This window comes from Python bivittatus, unplaced genomic scaffold (genome assembly GCF_059951505.1).
Source record: "Python bivittatus isolate LINGU-HERP-01145 unplaced genomic scaffold, Pbiv_v1 ctg000270_np1212, whole genome shotgun sequence".
NCBI lineage: Eukaryota > Metazoa > Chordata > Lepidosauria > Squamata > Pythonidae > Python > Python bivittatus.
In genome coordinates this window covers 1,531,153-1,547,066 of record NW_028277050.1, presented here as the reverse complement: position 1 = coordinate 1,547,066, position 15,914 = coordinate 1,531,153, and the positions used below count along the sequence as shown (strand labels likewise).

Sequence of the window (15,914 nt, the reverse complement as noted above, 5' to 3'; positions counted from 1 at the left end):
TTTTGGACATGTTTTACAAACATGCTTCTAATTGCTTCTTTGTGCAAAGGAGCAAAGTTCTGGGGAAATGCTGTGGCAGTAAATAGAATTATTTTTGAACTGCTCCCATTTATTTCTAGGAGAGTTTTGTAGAAGGACTTACCAGTTTATTACATTGAGGCCTCAAGTGCTTTATTTGTTCTTCACAGAGAAGCAGTTTCAAAATGTGTGGACACGCCTTCTTGCAACACAGGACTGACCTGACACTAAAGGCTTAGTACCTTTCAACTGCTTCTCCCCACCTTATTTACCTTATGCTCCACTCTCTGTCATCATAGTTGCCTTTATTTCAAGAGTCTCTACTCATGTAGGACAGTCCCAACAATTGCGTTCGTTGTCAGATTTTTCAGCTTCCCACTCTTTCCTGTAATTTTTATGAGTTAAATATCAGTCCAGGAAAACAACACAACTTCATTTTTAGTGTGCATGGCTATTGAGGCATCATGCGCTGTATACCTTTCCAGCTGGATGTTGGAATAATGAATCATGGTCCTTTGAAACTTCTAAATACGTGCAGTACCCTAGAAGAAGTGGATGATTCTGTAAACTCTTTTCAATCTGGGTTCAGGCCTGCGTATGGGACTGGATGACCTGTGAAGTACACCTCTCCTTGTCCTTGTAGACCTCTAAGTGGCTTTTGATACTCTTCCCCCTGCTATCATACTGGACCACCTATGGAGGTTGGGGATTGGGGCACTGTTTTTCAAGGTTCCACTCCTGTGGATGTGGAGGGGAGATGAGGTCAGCCTATTGGCCCCTTATTTATGGGCTATTACACTTGCCTGCTTCTTAACTTCTATATGAAACTGCTGGGGGAGATCATCTGACAATTTGGGCTACAAATAATCAGTGTCCTATACATTGTTATCCTGGGCAATAGGGGGGATGCTGCCAATGTCTGTCCTGGAGTCTGCAGTCTTGAGGGTCTAGATAGGAGAGAAGAGGTTCAAACTGAACCTAAGGAAGATGGAGTTGCTGTTTGTATGTCAGGGTTCTCCTTTGGTGCTAATGTTATTCATGGATGGGGAGGAGCAGGTGTGTGACATAAGGGTCCTCCTGGACTAATGGCTCCTGTTTGAACAGGAGCTGGAGGCTGTGGCTAGGGGGGCTTTTGCCCAGTTTCAGCTGGTGCACCAAACATATCCTTAAGTTGGTGCAGGAGGACCTAATGACAGTAACTCATGCTCTCATCACTACCCATATAGACTACTGCAATGTGCTTTACATGGGGCTGCCTTAACAACTACCCAGACATTACAATGATTAGTCCAGAGTATGGTGGCCTGTCTTTTAACTAGCTCCTGATATGGGGAGTATATTACATCTGTATGGCAGGTCTTACACTGGTTACAGGTTCAGTTCCAAAAGCAATTTAAAGTGGTGCTGTTACCCTGCAAAGCCCTGCATGGCTTGGCAACAGGGCACCCATGGGACTGGCTCCTCCAACTGGTTAGAGCAGTGTTTCTCAACCTTGGCAGTTTTAAGATGTGTGGACTTCAACTCCCAGAATTCCCCAGCCTGCATGCTGCCAAGGTTGAGAAACTCTGGGTTAGAGCAAGTAGGGAGGGACTCCTCCCCTGAGTTGTCAGAGGAGCTGAAGATAGAAGGCGCTGCTTCTCCATACAGCACCAACACTGTAGAATGAGCTCCCCACTGAGTACCTACTAGCCCCTCCCTGGTAGTTTTTAGTTATTAAAAACAGAGCCCTTCAGTAGCATCACCCGCGCCTTTGGTTGTTCTTATTACTGTATTTTTCTCTCCTGCTTTGGTTTTGCTTTTGCAATCTGGATTGTAAATTGCTTCCATTTGGTTGTTGTTTCTATTGTGACACTGAACCAGAGTCACAAGATTGCAGCAGGATAGAAATTAATTAATTAGGATTGTTGTTTGTCAGATAATCTGTCTGAGAGGAAAGCGCAGCAATTTATGGGGAGAAAAAGAGGCATGCTTCCGGACAAGGAAATTACTCTGATCCATGAAATGTCAGAGGATATCTTTCCATATGATATTGTAGCTGATCATTATTATTTGCAAATATCAAACAGATAGTCCCAGAAACTTGTTTGGATCTGCAGCTCCCAGCACACCGGACACACCCCAAGAGTCTGGTTTTACCTGCTGCCAGATCAGAGAAAGGCTTCACGAAGCTTCAGCATTCCTGTTCCTTTCCTGAAGGAGTTAAGACCAGGCCGCGCAGCTCCCAGTCCCACACTTTTCTACAACGGCACAACTTTACTGCTTAGGAGCTCCAAGAATCTGAGAGGTAGGACGATCTGAGTATGGAATTCAGAGCACAAATATACTTAAGCTTAGAACTCAACAAAATGCATCGCCCACCGTTAGCTTCCAGTTTTTCAGACTCAGGGCAAGTTGAAGCCACTGGGGGACTCGTGCTAATTGTTGATTGAAGCCAATTAATTCCGCGCCTTTGTGTATCCAGAAACCAGGACATTTTGTTGTTGCAATTTCTTTTCACACTTTCTTTTGGCAGACGTCCAGTGGGAATGCAAGCGTTGTGCTGTTTTTGGGGGGGGGTGTCACTGGGGGGTAAAAGTTGGAACCAAGAAACAGGACACCCCAGGTTCAAATCTTGCCACAGATTAGTCATTTGCCCAGGGGGGGGGAGGCATGTCCCCCTACCCAGAAAGTATTTGGATTCATTTCATCCTATTATTTTAGACTGAACTTTTTAGACATCGGCCTTAAAAATAAGATGCCTTGGAAAATCTGTTTTGAGAAATGATACATAAATCCATAAATAAACAGACAACTTTGTAGGGATATTGTAAAGGGAAATATAAGAGTTAATAAAATTATTTCAATAAAATTTATTAACAGTAGTCTAGATTCAGGAGAGGGAAGAAATGTTCTTTTTTCCTAGACAATGCTTAGTTACAGACTTTAATGTTGCAAGAATATCCTAACAACAGGCTTAGGAAGTTTTTAAAAAAAGAATTTGACTTATTAAGTTGGGATCAGTCTGCCAAAGATTATTAGTAATAAGATTAAATGTAATTTATCTCTGAATGAATAGATGGTGGAGAGAGTTTATATTCTCCACTTCTGAGTTTCCCAAAGGCATCTCAGAAATCTATCACCAGAACTGCCTTCTTGTAAACTTCCATGGAAAGAGATTAGTTTTGGCAGTGTGTGCTCTTCAAAACTTTCATGGATCAGTATTCTTGAAAAGGAACTGCAGAGTAGAAGAACAATCATCCTGAAAAACAAGGTATCACAGAACCCCATTGGCTTAGGAAAGAAGGTACTAAAATGAAATTGGATGAGCTCACTGGTTGGAATAACTTTGTATCATTTCAAGATGTATAGGTGGCAGTGAAATACAAATATATAGAGAGTGGGAGAGGGGGGGAGATCTCCTAAAGTGTCAATAGAACATATATCCCCAAGAAAATAGTGTCAGTACAACAAGAAACAGAGAGAGTGAGAAAGACAAATAAGAAAAAAGAAGGTCCAGTAGAAAGAGACTTACAAAGAGGAAGCCAAGGGAGATGGTGGGGGAGACCCACATGCCAGCACCAATAAATTAGGTTTTGTGAAATCCTAATTGACCCTTCATGGGGTTCTGATGGCAACTTTCAATAGAACAATTGGTAAAATGGACTGTGCCCTATCAGATTTCAAGTATAGGTGTTATATTTCAGCTGCATTACAAAAAAGAAAGGAAGAGATATGCCTGATCTTCAGCTAGGAGGCTTTGGCAACAGTAACTCATGTCCTTATCACCATTACTAGATTACTGCAATGTGGGGCTGCTTTTGAAGCTACAATTGGTTCTCATAGCAATGGCCAGGTGGCTGGCAAGTAGAACCTCGTATCACAGAATGACACCAAAGTTACAGGGTCTGCACTGGTTGCCAGGCCCAACTCAAAGTGCTAGTTATCACCTCTAAATCCCTGCATGGCACAGCAGTGGGTTACATTAAGGCCTGCCTCATCTAGAATGAATCTGTCCTGTCGGGTCATCACAAGAGATCTGCTCAAGGTCCCACCCTATGAAAAGTAAGAGGTCCGTGGGCTGGAAGGCAGGCCTTCTCATTGGTGGCCCCAACATATTGGAACATAGTGCTCCCCAGCCCCCTCATTTCTGGTTTTTAGGAGAGCTTTCAAAAGCTTTCTTTGTAAATGGATCTTTGAAGCCTGGCGCCTAGTTGTTGAGGCCAGGCTACTGTCTTTTATATATTGTATTAATGGGTTGGTCTATTCACAGAGTGGGAGATGTTGCAAGGGATCTTGTTAGTGTAACACTGTCTGCCTGGGACAATATATACTTTCAATTAACTAGTAGTAGCAATAGAAGTAATAACAATGATAATAACCACCTGGGTGCCAGAGGAGCTTCTGCAGGCTTCTCTCATATTTATTTGTTACAAAAGCTTTGATGCCACTTCAGTTGCCAGATTCTAAGCAGCTTATAAGCAATTTATATATCTATCAATATAGTAATAAACAAGATTATCCAAATTATCAGTATATCAGAAATAAAGTTATAACCAGCAATTTTAATATTAGAATCATAAAACCCTGATATGTGCATCCCATTGTCTTCTAAATGTTTGTTATGAGGCTGTACAAGGTGCTCCAGTTCTGAGCAAGTTGCTCTTCTGGAACAGCTCCTTGAAGCTCCCAAGTTCTGTGGTTGTTTTGTGGTGTGAAGAAGCAGATCGAGAGAGGCATGTCACTGAAGTGAAGCATCTCTTTGAATGATTTGCCTAGCTCTGTCTCTATACTTTGCAGGTGGGGAGGGCTGGTGCAGTTCCCTGTTCACTCATAGACCAGCTGCTGTCCCAGATTCTGCTCTGTCTCAGCCTTTGCCCCTGAGTGAATGCATCTGCCCCCTTCACCTGCAAACATACCATTCCCAACAGCATTTCTTGCTGGTGGGATTCATGGAGCCTGGGCTTCCTCCTTTGTGTCTCAGCCCCAAGTCCCCAAACTCATTTGATGAGTGTGTTTAAATATCTGGGAAGCCAGCTACCAATAGCCATGCAATGGCGTTCTGGATTCTGATTATTTGAGTGCAATGCAATGCAGTGTGGTTGTCTAGATGCAATGGCTGTCTGGACTGTGGCTGGAAGGAAGAGCGGAAGCACATGTGGTTGCCTAGAGCAGGAAGATGTAACCACTGCAGAGAAAACTGGGTAGAACTGAAATACTGATATTTAAGATTGGAGCTCAGCCTTGCTAAGCCATCATTAAAACAGTCAAATTAAGCAGTAATTTTTCTTAAGTCCTACCTCTAAGACTCAGAACTGAATACTTCATACAGAGAAGGACTTGGTCCTGTTTAGATATGTTTTCTTGAAGTGCCTTGTTAATGTAAGCATTAGAACATAATAAATAAGATGTAATGTTGAAGAATACAGGTCAGGACAGTAACAAGAGTATGTTTCTCATCATAAAATGATTGATTACTGCATTATTACAGCAGGACTGGGGAATAGTAGGAATAGCTCATTTGGAACAGCTCTGGGTTGGGTCCCACTTACAGGCAGGAGGAGACCGGTGAACTCCTTTGGGAGTACATGTAAGCCAGATTAAGACTGAATCCTAAATTGACCCCTTTTTTTCTTCCATCTCAGTCTGAGTCACACATCATACAAAGCAAAATTGTGGCTTCTTTGGTTTTAGCTTGGCGTATTGTATGAACCCAGCTCTTGTGGTTTATAAACCGTGGTTTATAAACCATCATTTATGGTGCAGTTATAATCAACCATCCATAATTTAATCACCAAACCATTATTAAATGGTGGCTCAGTGCAACATGCAAACAAAGCCCAAGTCTGAATTCACACAGCACACGAGGCCATCATGTACTTTGTTGAATTTGGCTTAGCATAGTACATGAACAGCCAAGATCACTGAAACTTTATTAATACATGAGGATTTGAATCCAGGTCTCTGTATTATAAATCTAATAAAATTGGCTTTATCATTTGGATTATCTGCCCCAGCACATCTTGGGCCTTCTCACTACTTGGATAAAGGAGAGAATGTAATCTTGAAGTATTACAGATACAAGATGTGAAAAGTTCTTAAGTGCGGAACAACACCTCACATTATTTCAGAAGGACCACAAAAAGGCAGTGTAAAAGCTGGGACACTGGTATAACATGCTCTGTGTGACATATCCATCTAGTGAATACTCCCAAGACTGATTTCAAGGGTTGCTGGCAGATATTGGCTAATGATTAATTTTTCTGCTTTGCTCTGCACTCTTCCCTACTCAAGGTAAGATAGAGATTTGAGGAAATGAGAAGGGGGGGGTAGTAAGTACAAGTTTTCACCAGCCCACTTCCTTATTTGTCACATGTCCACAGTTGCTGCTTCTTTCACTCTCATTTTGCCTTAATGAAAAGTCTAGCATGGCTTATTAGCTACTGAAATGAACATTTGTGCCAATGCCAAGTTGGTTGCATCATGGAGAGAGGCTGAAAAAAATGGAATGGAAAGGAGACAAAAAAGCAAAGTGATGCATCTGAAGAAAAAAATGGAAACAGTCAGAGCGGAAGTGGAGTTGGACAGATCTAGGGAAGTTTGTGGAACTGAGAATTTTGCTGCCTGTCTCTCATTCTTTTACTGCTTGTGATATTTCTTTGAGTTTTTGCTGATGAGTCAACATCTCTTCAGTTGCTGCGAGTGGTAAGCAGAGGACGTTTGAAGCCAGTAACTCCACCAACCTACACGAGGGGAGAGGTAAAGCACATGGAGTGGATAGAAAATGGTTACGGGATTCGATCTGATGCTGATAAATGGTAGTTAAACCTTTCTGGTATCAATAAGGTAGTCAACAAATTGGGGTGACGGGGAAAGAGAAAAACCCTCAATATCTTGCCACAAATAGAAACCTGAAACCAAAATTTCTCATCTGGCCCGAACCAACATGCAACCATTTGTGTATAATTATGTTTGAGATATGGTTTCTGCAATGAAACAATTGTTAAAGGCAGTAGGCAGTCTTAAGTATGTTGTGGTAGAAGATGTGTAATATGAATAGAGAATAAGGTGTAAACTCAGAGATTTCAGGGCTCGTATCTGATTTTGCTGATTTGGCCCCCTCCCCATATTCCAGTTGGTGGAAATGAGTAGTGATTACCCTGGGGTAATGTGCTTGTCCATACTTATAGACAACTTTGTGCACGAAACTGAAAAAGGGTTCTGCTCAGGTTTAGTCAATCCTTTCCTCAAAGATGGTTGCTCTTTTTAATTTGGACCGAATTTCTCTTGTACTGCTGCAGGGCAAACACAAGTCCAGCACAGAGACAGCTTCGTCATTGCTGCATCGCCATATTGGAAAAATGTTCACATAGAACATTAGAGTATTATATAAATTAGGGTTTTGCAAACTGGATTTTGTGAGAGACTAAGAACAAAACAAAAATAGCTCCTTCAAATGCAGCCAATTTTCTATCACTAGAGCTTTGGGTTCTGAAAATTAGTATTTTTTTACTAACATATTCCACAGCTTGAAAAAGTTTGAAAATTATTGTTGATCGCATAGTCAGTCAAATGTTTAGACTGGATTTAGCATGATCATCATCATCCTCAAACATACATGGGAACAGGCTGTTACAAAGTCACATACAGCAACATAGGTAACATATTTTACTCAAATCAAAGTGGTGTATTTCCTTAAAGTGTTGATCTGATCAGTTATTAAGACCTGTTTCAAACGTTACCCCTTCCATATTTAAGTCTGATTCTTTCAAACTAGCCTCTCTCCCTGTATCTTACATGGTGGAGGGAGCTTATTTAAAGGAATTCACTGAACCTGGAAACAAGAATAAGCATTTGCAAAACCTGGCAAAATAAGAACAGATGAACATTCCATTTGTATCTCATAAGTAGGGACCAGCTCTTCCTTACATCAAGATATGGAAAGAGGATCAGAAACATCAAGAAGGAACCACCTTAAAGTACTTGGTGATGAAAAGGTGGCTTCACCAAGTTAGTTCCCAAGATCAAGTTAGCTTTCAAGATTTTGTAAGCTACTTCCTTTTTCCTTGTAATAAACCTGAGAAAATAGCCTTCTTTATTATTATTAGGGGGCCTGACAACTGATGTACTGCTCACCCCTCCTTCCCACCTGTCACTATCATGCTGTACCCTTCAAGTGGGCCCAACCTCCTGTTCAATTGGATTCATTCCAGATTTTCCACCCCTCTAGCTATTTTTCCTCTCATTTTATCCATGTCAACTTCCTGAAAGCCTGGGAGTCCTTTGGGCTCTGTTCAGCAAGAGGTTACTCAAGTGAGATGATATCAACTTTCTCCCATTTCAGATATCCATCTTCCTGTTGCAATCAGCAGAGTAACCTCCTTCACTAGGAGAAGTGATATTCAGCAGAATATTACTCCTCCTAGTGAACAGATGGGAAGAGAGTCATGCTAGTCTATGGTGGCAAAAATATCAGGAGTCTGGTAGCATCTTTTCCAGCTAACAAATTTTATAAAAAGGCTTAAACTTTCATGAGCTGCAGCTCATTTCATCAAATGCAGTGATCGGGAAAGCCTTTAGATCTGTTAGCCACTACAGAGGCTCTAAAACTAAGTCTAAACCCCATCAAATTGTGATCTATTTAAAATCAATGAATAATATCAAGTCATTATTATGCCATGTAATATAAAAACCCAGATTTAACCTTTGTCGTCTTGTGTAAGTGTGACAAGATAATGATTGGGACAGACCAAAGGCTTCTAATTAGGTTATGAAGTCATAAACCATTCCTGGCATGTATTTTGAAGTCCACTGCCAGCACAGCAAATCAGCAGGACTTCAGCACTATAGCCAAGACACCACAGTTAACTCTTCGGTCTCTGCCTCTTGCTAAATGATGGAAACCCCAGTGATCAGAGTTTTCTCGGTCTCATCCAAGCAAGTCTTGATGATACAGCCCTCAAGCCACCTCCTTTGATATAATATCTGCAATGTTGGAGAGCTTGATTCTGCTTCAATGCCCCTCACTTTTCCACTATGGGAAAGGCATTACAGTACACGATCCAAGCAGCAAGAACTACAGTCCCAAGTGCTCCATCTGGACTACCTGCAAGTCTGTTTTTCTCCTTCAACAAAGGAGCAGACTGATGAAAGCTGGAAAAGGCTGTGCTTGCAGATACTTCATCTGGAGAACCTGTAAGGGTGGCTCTGCTGGTTTTCCTGCAGGAAGAGGTGGAAAACTATCACTTCCTGCCTGTCCCTGCATGGAGGGAAGTGCTTGATGTAGGAGAGGTAGAGAGTAGAGGCTTCTTGGCTTCACCTTCCACAGATTACTTTGCCCATGTAGGGGGAGACAACAAACAGTCCACCATCATCTCCTGCCATTACATATTGACACCATCAACAGCTGAGCTTTTGAGGACACATGGGGCTTCCTAATTTCCAGCCCTAGCCCTAGCCCTGATATTATTCTGCTCACCCCATTGGAAAATAATCTGGCCACAAATCATTTTAAATGACCTCATGTTTTTACCATGAAAAATTATCTACGTTCTTTTGTTTCCTGTTTTCCCTCTGTTTTGCTTAAGGTAAAGTTCTTAATAATAGCTGATTGTTATGGGTTTTTCTTAGAAATGAGGAATCAGCCATTGTTTCCGTATCACAGTAATTCTAAGAAAAAAACAGGTGCATCGTGAAGCTATCATGGTACCGGTAGAATCTAATTTAAATGTCTGTTTCTACCCATTATCTTAAGACTACAATCAAATACAAACGCTTACATTTGTTCTTTGCATGTGATAGTGGCTGCTGAAGAATTCTACAGAACTCAAAAATGTGTGGACTCAGAATTATGTGACATTTGAACTATGGATTTTTTTTTCACCAACACTGTTAACTTTGCTTTTTTATTCATTTAAATGAAGTATGTTCCCAGAGAAGCAGACACATAGCAGGCTGTCTTCGAAGTAATCTGAAATGAATTCAGTGTCTAAAAATCAGCATATGAAATTGCCTGTGGGATAATTATACTGCTTTGAGTTCAGGGACCAAAATCTATTCTTTGATATCAGAATTCCACATTTAAAGTTTTACAGCACTGTTGTTCTTTCCATTTGTCCACCTTAGGACAGGTGCATGACCACGTGTACAACAGCAATGACATAAAGACTGTTCTCTTGGCTTTTTTCCCAAGGTCCACATAAATCCACACAGAACTTTATAGTTCTGTATAGCTACACAAGTGCAGTTCAAAATGTAGCCATCATATAAGTAACTGAAATACCATCTTCAGTTAAGGGTTTTGTGTGTGCGTGTGTGTGTGTGCACGCCTTTGAGTCTGTCTGGACAAGTCCCTGCAGTTTTCTTGGCAAGATTTCAGAAATGGTTTGCCTTTGTCTCCTTCCTGGGGCCAAGAGAGAATGACTAGCCCAAGGTCACCAAACTGGTTTGTCTCAGTCTCCTGGTTTCCAACCTGGTGCCTTAACCACTACGCCAAACTGGCTCTTTTACTGTTTTAGGCTGTCTATTTAAAACTTAATAAATGGGCTGAAATGCTCTTAGTAAAGGTAGCTGTGTTTCTTGTGTTTCCATGCTGGTTGAATCTCATGGGACTAACGAACCATATCATATTTACAAAAATGTCTCTATAAATTTTAAAAGATGTTTTCTTCACAATAGTTCACTCTTCCATACAGGAATAAGAGAACAAATAACAGCAAGCAGAAAAAGATCTGGGAAAGATCAAAGAATGTCCCACGTCTCTCCAGTATATCATCCAAGGACACCTAACCTAGAAGTATAAAACTATTTGCTCTTCTACATACCTGGAAGAACAGAAGTAACTTTGTAGGTAGGATATCCATTTATACACTTTTAAAGTATCTGTATAATACGTTTTGTTTAAAAAAAATCTCACCTTCCAGAACTTGGTGGTTGGTGACAAACCCAGAGTCTGTAATTTTTTTTCCATACAAAACCATTTGGCCAACTCCCCAAAGGGCTCCAAAGCATTTGCAAGGAAAGTTTCTACATGACCATTTTGAACCAGCTTGAAAGCTACTCCAGACCTCTTTGTTTTCACAATATCAGCAGCACTGGAGACCTGAACTGATTTATTTTTGTCTCCACTGCTGTGTAGTTGGGATTGCAGAAAACGTGGTTGTTTTGTTTGGTTTTAACTTTGAGAAATGATGGGTTTGTTTTCCCATTGTCTCATCCCACGTCTCAGCCCTTCAGGTTCAGAAAGAAAGGGATTGCAGGTAAGGGTTTTCTTGCTAAGGTAGTAGCGATTTTTGTTCCAAGCAGTTCTTTATGGGCTGCAAAACTATCAAGCCACCTTTCGCCTTGAAAGACTTGCTAGAACAGTAGAAGCCCCGGAGCTGGGGGGAAGGAGTGAGACAAAAGTTTCTGCAAATAAGGAAATGGACTGCCCACAAGTTCAGCAGAACTACAACAGTGCAAAGGAAACATCAGCTTTGCTCTGGTTTCAAATAATGACAGTGGAGCTAGGAAAAGAAAGAAAAAAGAAAAGAAAAGAAAAGAAAACCAGATTTAGCTATCAAAATCAGCCATTACTATAGAAGTTCAAAGCTGGTTTCAAACTGTTTCAGTGTCCTTTTGTGGAGATTTGCTATTCCTCCCCTCCTGCTCTCAGCTGAAATCCACCTTATGTAATAATTCTGTTATTTAGAATGTGTCAATCCTGGGTGCATATAACATGTAGCTAGCTCCAAAATTAGTAGAAAAAAACAAACATCTGGGGAAATATCCTTTTTTTTTTAATGTTCTAAGCAACTTACTATGTCACCTTTGATATCTCTTTTCTCTTTTTATTGTTTTTATTTTTTATTTGTTACTAAAATTGAGGGTGGTTTGTTTTTTGGCAGTTTCAAGTTATTGTTGACTCCTGGTGACTACCTGGACAAGTCCCTGCAGTTTTCTTGGCAAGATTTCAGAAGTGGTTTGCCCTTCCTTCTTCCTAGGGCTGAGAGAGAGCGACTGGCAGAAGGTCACTTAGCTGGCTTCATGCCCAAGGCAGGACTAGAACTCACAATCTTCTGGTTTCTAGCCTGGTGCCTTAACCACTACACCAAACTGGCTCTAATTTAGGTGCCACTTCATTTTTGGAGAGTCTAATGCTTTTTCTCTCACTCACAGGTCCCACCACATTATTCATTATTCAATATTCTTTGTGGGAATGCTATAATAAAAACACTTTTTATCATTTTCATCTAGACTCATTGTACTACGACTGAGAATGGCCCTAAACCTCCTCAACTCTGATGGATTATGAAGCCTGGAATTTCAAGTCAGATAGGACTACCATCTGAATGAAGGAATAGAATGATGAGCACCAACTTGAATTCTAAGCCCTTTTGGGGTCTCCTATGATCTCTGCTTCTCCCAGTATCTTAAACAGATCTATCAAAGTCTTCACCTCAGGTGATTCCCAGGCATGTCAGCTGACAATCGTACTGCATGCAAAGATTACAGTGGCATTCACCAACTGCAGTTGACGGGATACAGCTTGATCTTCATAGCAGGGTTATGTCTCAATGTTTCATCCCTCTTGATCTTCTTGTACCATCTGAAACTCAAGTCAGTGGTGGCTATCTACATGTGTAACTTGGTTGTGAGTGACCTCCTTTTCACCATATCTTTGCCCTTCCGTATTTACTACTATTTCAGGGGGGAATGGCCCTTTGGAACTTTTCTTTGTCAAGTCTCAGGTTCTCTCTTCCAAATAAATATGTATGGCAGTTGCCTTTTCCTGATGTGCATCAACTTGGACCGCTTTATTGCTATTGTCTACCCACTTCGCTGGCGCCATCTCCGGCGCCCCAAAGTGGCCCGACTGCTCTGCTGTGTCGTTTGGGTGCTAATTCTGATAGGGTCTATTCCAGTTGCTGTTATCCACAAGACAACTTTATGTGCTAAACAAGATGAAACAATTACTTTGTGCTTTGAAAGCTTCAGTCAACACTTGTGGCAGGCAGAACTCTTCTTTCTTGTCATTTTAGCAGAGATTCTTGGCTTTCTCCTCCCTCTGACCTCTGTGACAGTCTGCTCAGTCCGAATTTTTCAGAAACTATGCCAGGCTGGTGGGACCCAGAGCCTACGCCAAGAAAAGACCATTCGCATGCTTATAGTCAATCTGGTCATCTTTATCATTTGCTTTGTACCCTACAACACCATTCTGGCAGCCTATGGGATGATCAAAGCCAAGGTGATTCAGACTGATGAATCCACGCGGGCTTCAGTGCGCAATGCCCTTATCATCACTATGCTATTTGCAAGTATGAACTGTACTCTGGATCCCTTGATCTATTATTTCAATACAGAAGGCTTCAAAAATACTTTAAAGAAAATAAGAAGAGGGCAAGCTTGGGATTCTGAGATGGGAACACTTCAGACTCAAGTAAAAAAAGTTGGTTTCTACAAGGCAGGGAATGTTAAGCAAAGTAATAAACAATTCCCAGTTCAGAATTTGATTGCTCCCTGTGAGGGCTTGCCATTTGCTTCCCCCAAGATATTATTGAATAGCTCCATTGAAGACTCTGAAATATAGAGATGGAGGAACGCATTGGAATGCATTGGCATTACAGAAAGTAATTGCCAGAAATATTTGATGCACTAAATACTGTAAAGTCCTATACAGTAAGATGATTTCACATTTCAAGTACAATTTCAGATATTGATTTTAGATTTTCTCTTCCAGCTCCCATTCATCAGAGCTGTCTGATATTCATATGAATGCTATGAATGATGTGAGATATTTATGATAATATCACTCATTTCCAGGTTCAGTTCAAGCTCTCAACACTTGTTGCAGAATCTGGCATCAGAATGAACTAAGAATGGTTGTGGGCCATGGATCATACTATTGCAGAAATACAAAGCTGTCATTGCTCTGCTTTGCCAAAAATATATATTAGCTGTTTTCTGTATCTATAATAACTCTGCATTTTTAATGACAGAATGGTTTTTTGAGCTTTGGAAAAATAGTTTATAAATACCTCAAATAAAAAGTCAGCTAAATAAAAACAAATTCCTGTAATGTCTAATAAAAAAAGATTTAATCCTTTTTCCCCATGCTAAATTGACTTTATGGGGCAAACTAACATTAAACATTGGGAAAAAGATGGTGATATGGAAAAATTGAATGGAAGTGGGGACTTTGGACCAATTGATTGATGATGATTAATTTTTAACATATCCTTTGTTAAGAGATAAATATCATCTATCAGATGTAACCCAATGGCAATATTTACAGCTACAACATTTATTAACAACACTGTTTGGACCAGCAGCATTTTCAGCTTCTGAGACACCTGAGATACTAGAACAACTGTTAAATCTTTTAAAACTAAAAACCTATTATTAATTTTTATAGATATTTGCTATCTATAAATCAATTTGATATCCAGATGTTAAGAAATGAGTGGAATAAAGAATAAGAGGTTCCCATATTGCCTAGACAATGGGAGAATGTCTTAACTTCTATAGTAAGAGTGTTAATGGACCTTAAACTACGACTTATACAACAAAAAATAATATTTAGAATTTATTGGACTCTGTTACGTTTGTATAGAAAAGGATTGTCTAAGACAGCATCTTGTTGGATATGTAATAAGGACAATGCTTCTTTAAAACATATGTTTTTTACAGTGTCCTATATTTACTAAGCTTTGGGAGAAAGTAGTGGACTATATAAATGTGACTGTGCGACAAAAACTAAAATTCTCAGAGGATAATATTCTTTTGAATTACATACCTAGTACCTGGAATTTGACGGCTGGACAACGTAAATGGATTCTCCGTGCCCTTACTATGGCCAAAAGACTGATATTGCAGCATTGGAAAGATAAATGTATGGCCCCATTCACTCAGTGGATCAAAGACCTGATTACAATTGCCACCTATGAGTGGCTTGTCTATAGATTGTACGGACAAGTATAATGAAATATGGGATTCATTTATATAAAATACAGTAGGTTAAAAAAAAAGGTTGATAGTTGTATAAAGCTTGATAGTTATATATGCACTTGCATAAAATTTGTATTAGAAAATTATATATAGAATTGTACCTATATATGTACCATACATATATATGTAAATGACATATTATACTTTATATATGTTTTTCTTTGTATTTTTGTCACTTATTTCTTTTTTAAGCACTTGTTACGTAGTTCTAAATACCTGCTTCAGAGAGAAAAAACAATGCCCTTTCTCATTTAGTAGTTAGTTGGACCCATATATCTTCCCAAGTAAATATACATTGGAAGTATCATCTAAAAAGGTATGAAGTATGATTTATTTATTACAAACATGCAACAGTATTAAAGATCCAAAATGTAAATGAATTGGCTTTAATCACACCACAGCAACATTCACAAGCATGCTATACCCAAAACTCTGCAAAACTACGCAAGAACAAATAAAATTTTGTTTAAAAATATGAGTTTGAACACCAAGCTTGTGTGTCTTCAATTATTCTTGAGAACTTCCATAAATGTCAGTATCTTTACTATACTTATGATAATGTTCTGTCATGTTAACTCATGGCAAACTATGAAAAATCTATGTATGTATTCACAGGATTTCCTTACTAGGATTTCTCTAATAATCATTAAAAAGTCCCAGAAATAAATAAAAGCACCAAGAGTGAAGCATGACTTGAAGGAGACCGTATCTTTTTCCAGGATTATGGTGGATTTTTTTTTTACAGCATTATTACTGAACATATGAAGAGGAGAGAAAACAAGTTATACTTTAATTTCAGCCATAGGTAAGGCAAAATGGAATGTTAAACCTATTTAAGATCCTGCAGCTGGACTAGATTTTTCAGGTCTCTTTCTGGTAAGCCCAAGTAGAAAAAACTTTCCTGCTGTTGCGGTATAGGGCCATCTAGCATGGGA

The 15,914-nt window shown here is 39.8% G+C and overlaps 1 protein-coding gene across 2 annotated transcripts; it reads left to right on the top strand.

The window, feature by feature from the left end:
• Positions 1-6,372: 6,372 nt before the first annotated feature.
• Positions 6,373-15,646, top strand: LPAR5 (lysophosphatidic acid receptor 5). 2 transcript variants are annotated; one of them, XM_025167550.2, is made up of 3 exons: positions 6,373-6,753; positions 10,689-10,843; positions 12,229-15,646. In XM_025167550.2, exon 3 carries the CDS (start codon positions 12,449-12,451, stop codon positions 13,559-13,561), a length of 1,113 nt encoding a protein of 370 aa, XP_025023318.1. In that variant the 5' UTR covers positions 6,373-6,753; positions 10,689-10,843; positions 12,229-12,448; the 3' UTR covers positions 13,562-15,646. The 2 variants fall into 2 exon arrangements, with proteins under 2 accessions (XP_025023318.1, XP_025023321.1); XM_025167553.2 differs by having other exon boundaries at positions 6,753-6,812.
• The last annotated feature ends 268 nt before the right edge of the window (positions 15,647-15,914 follow it).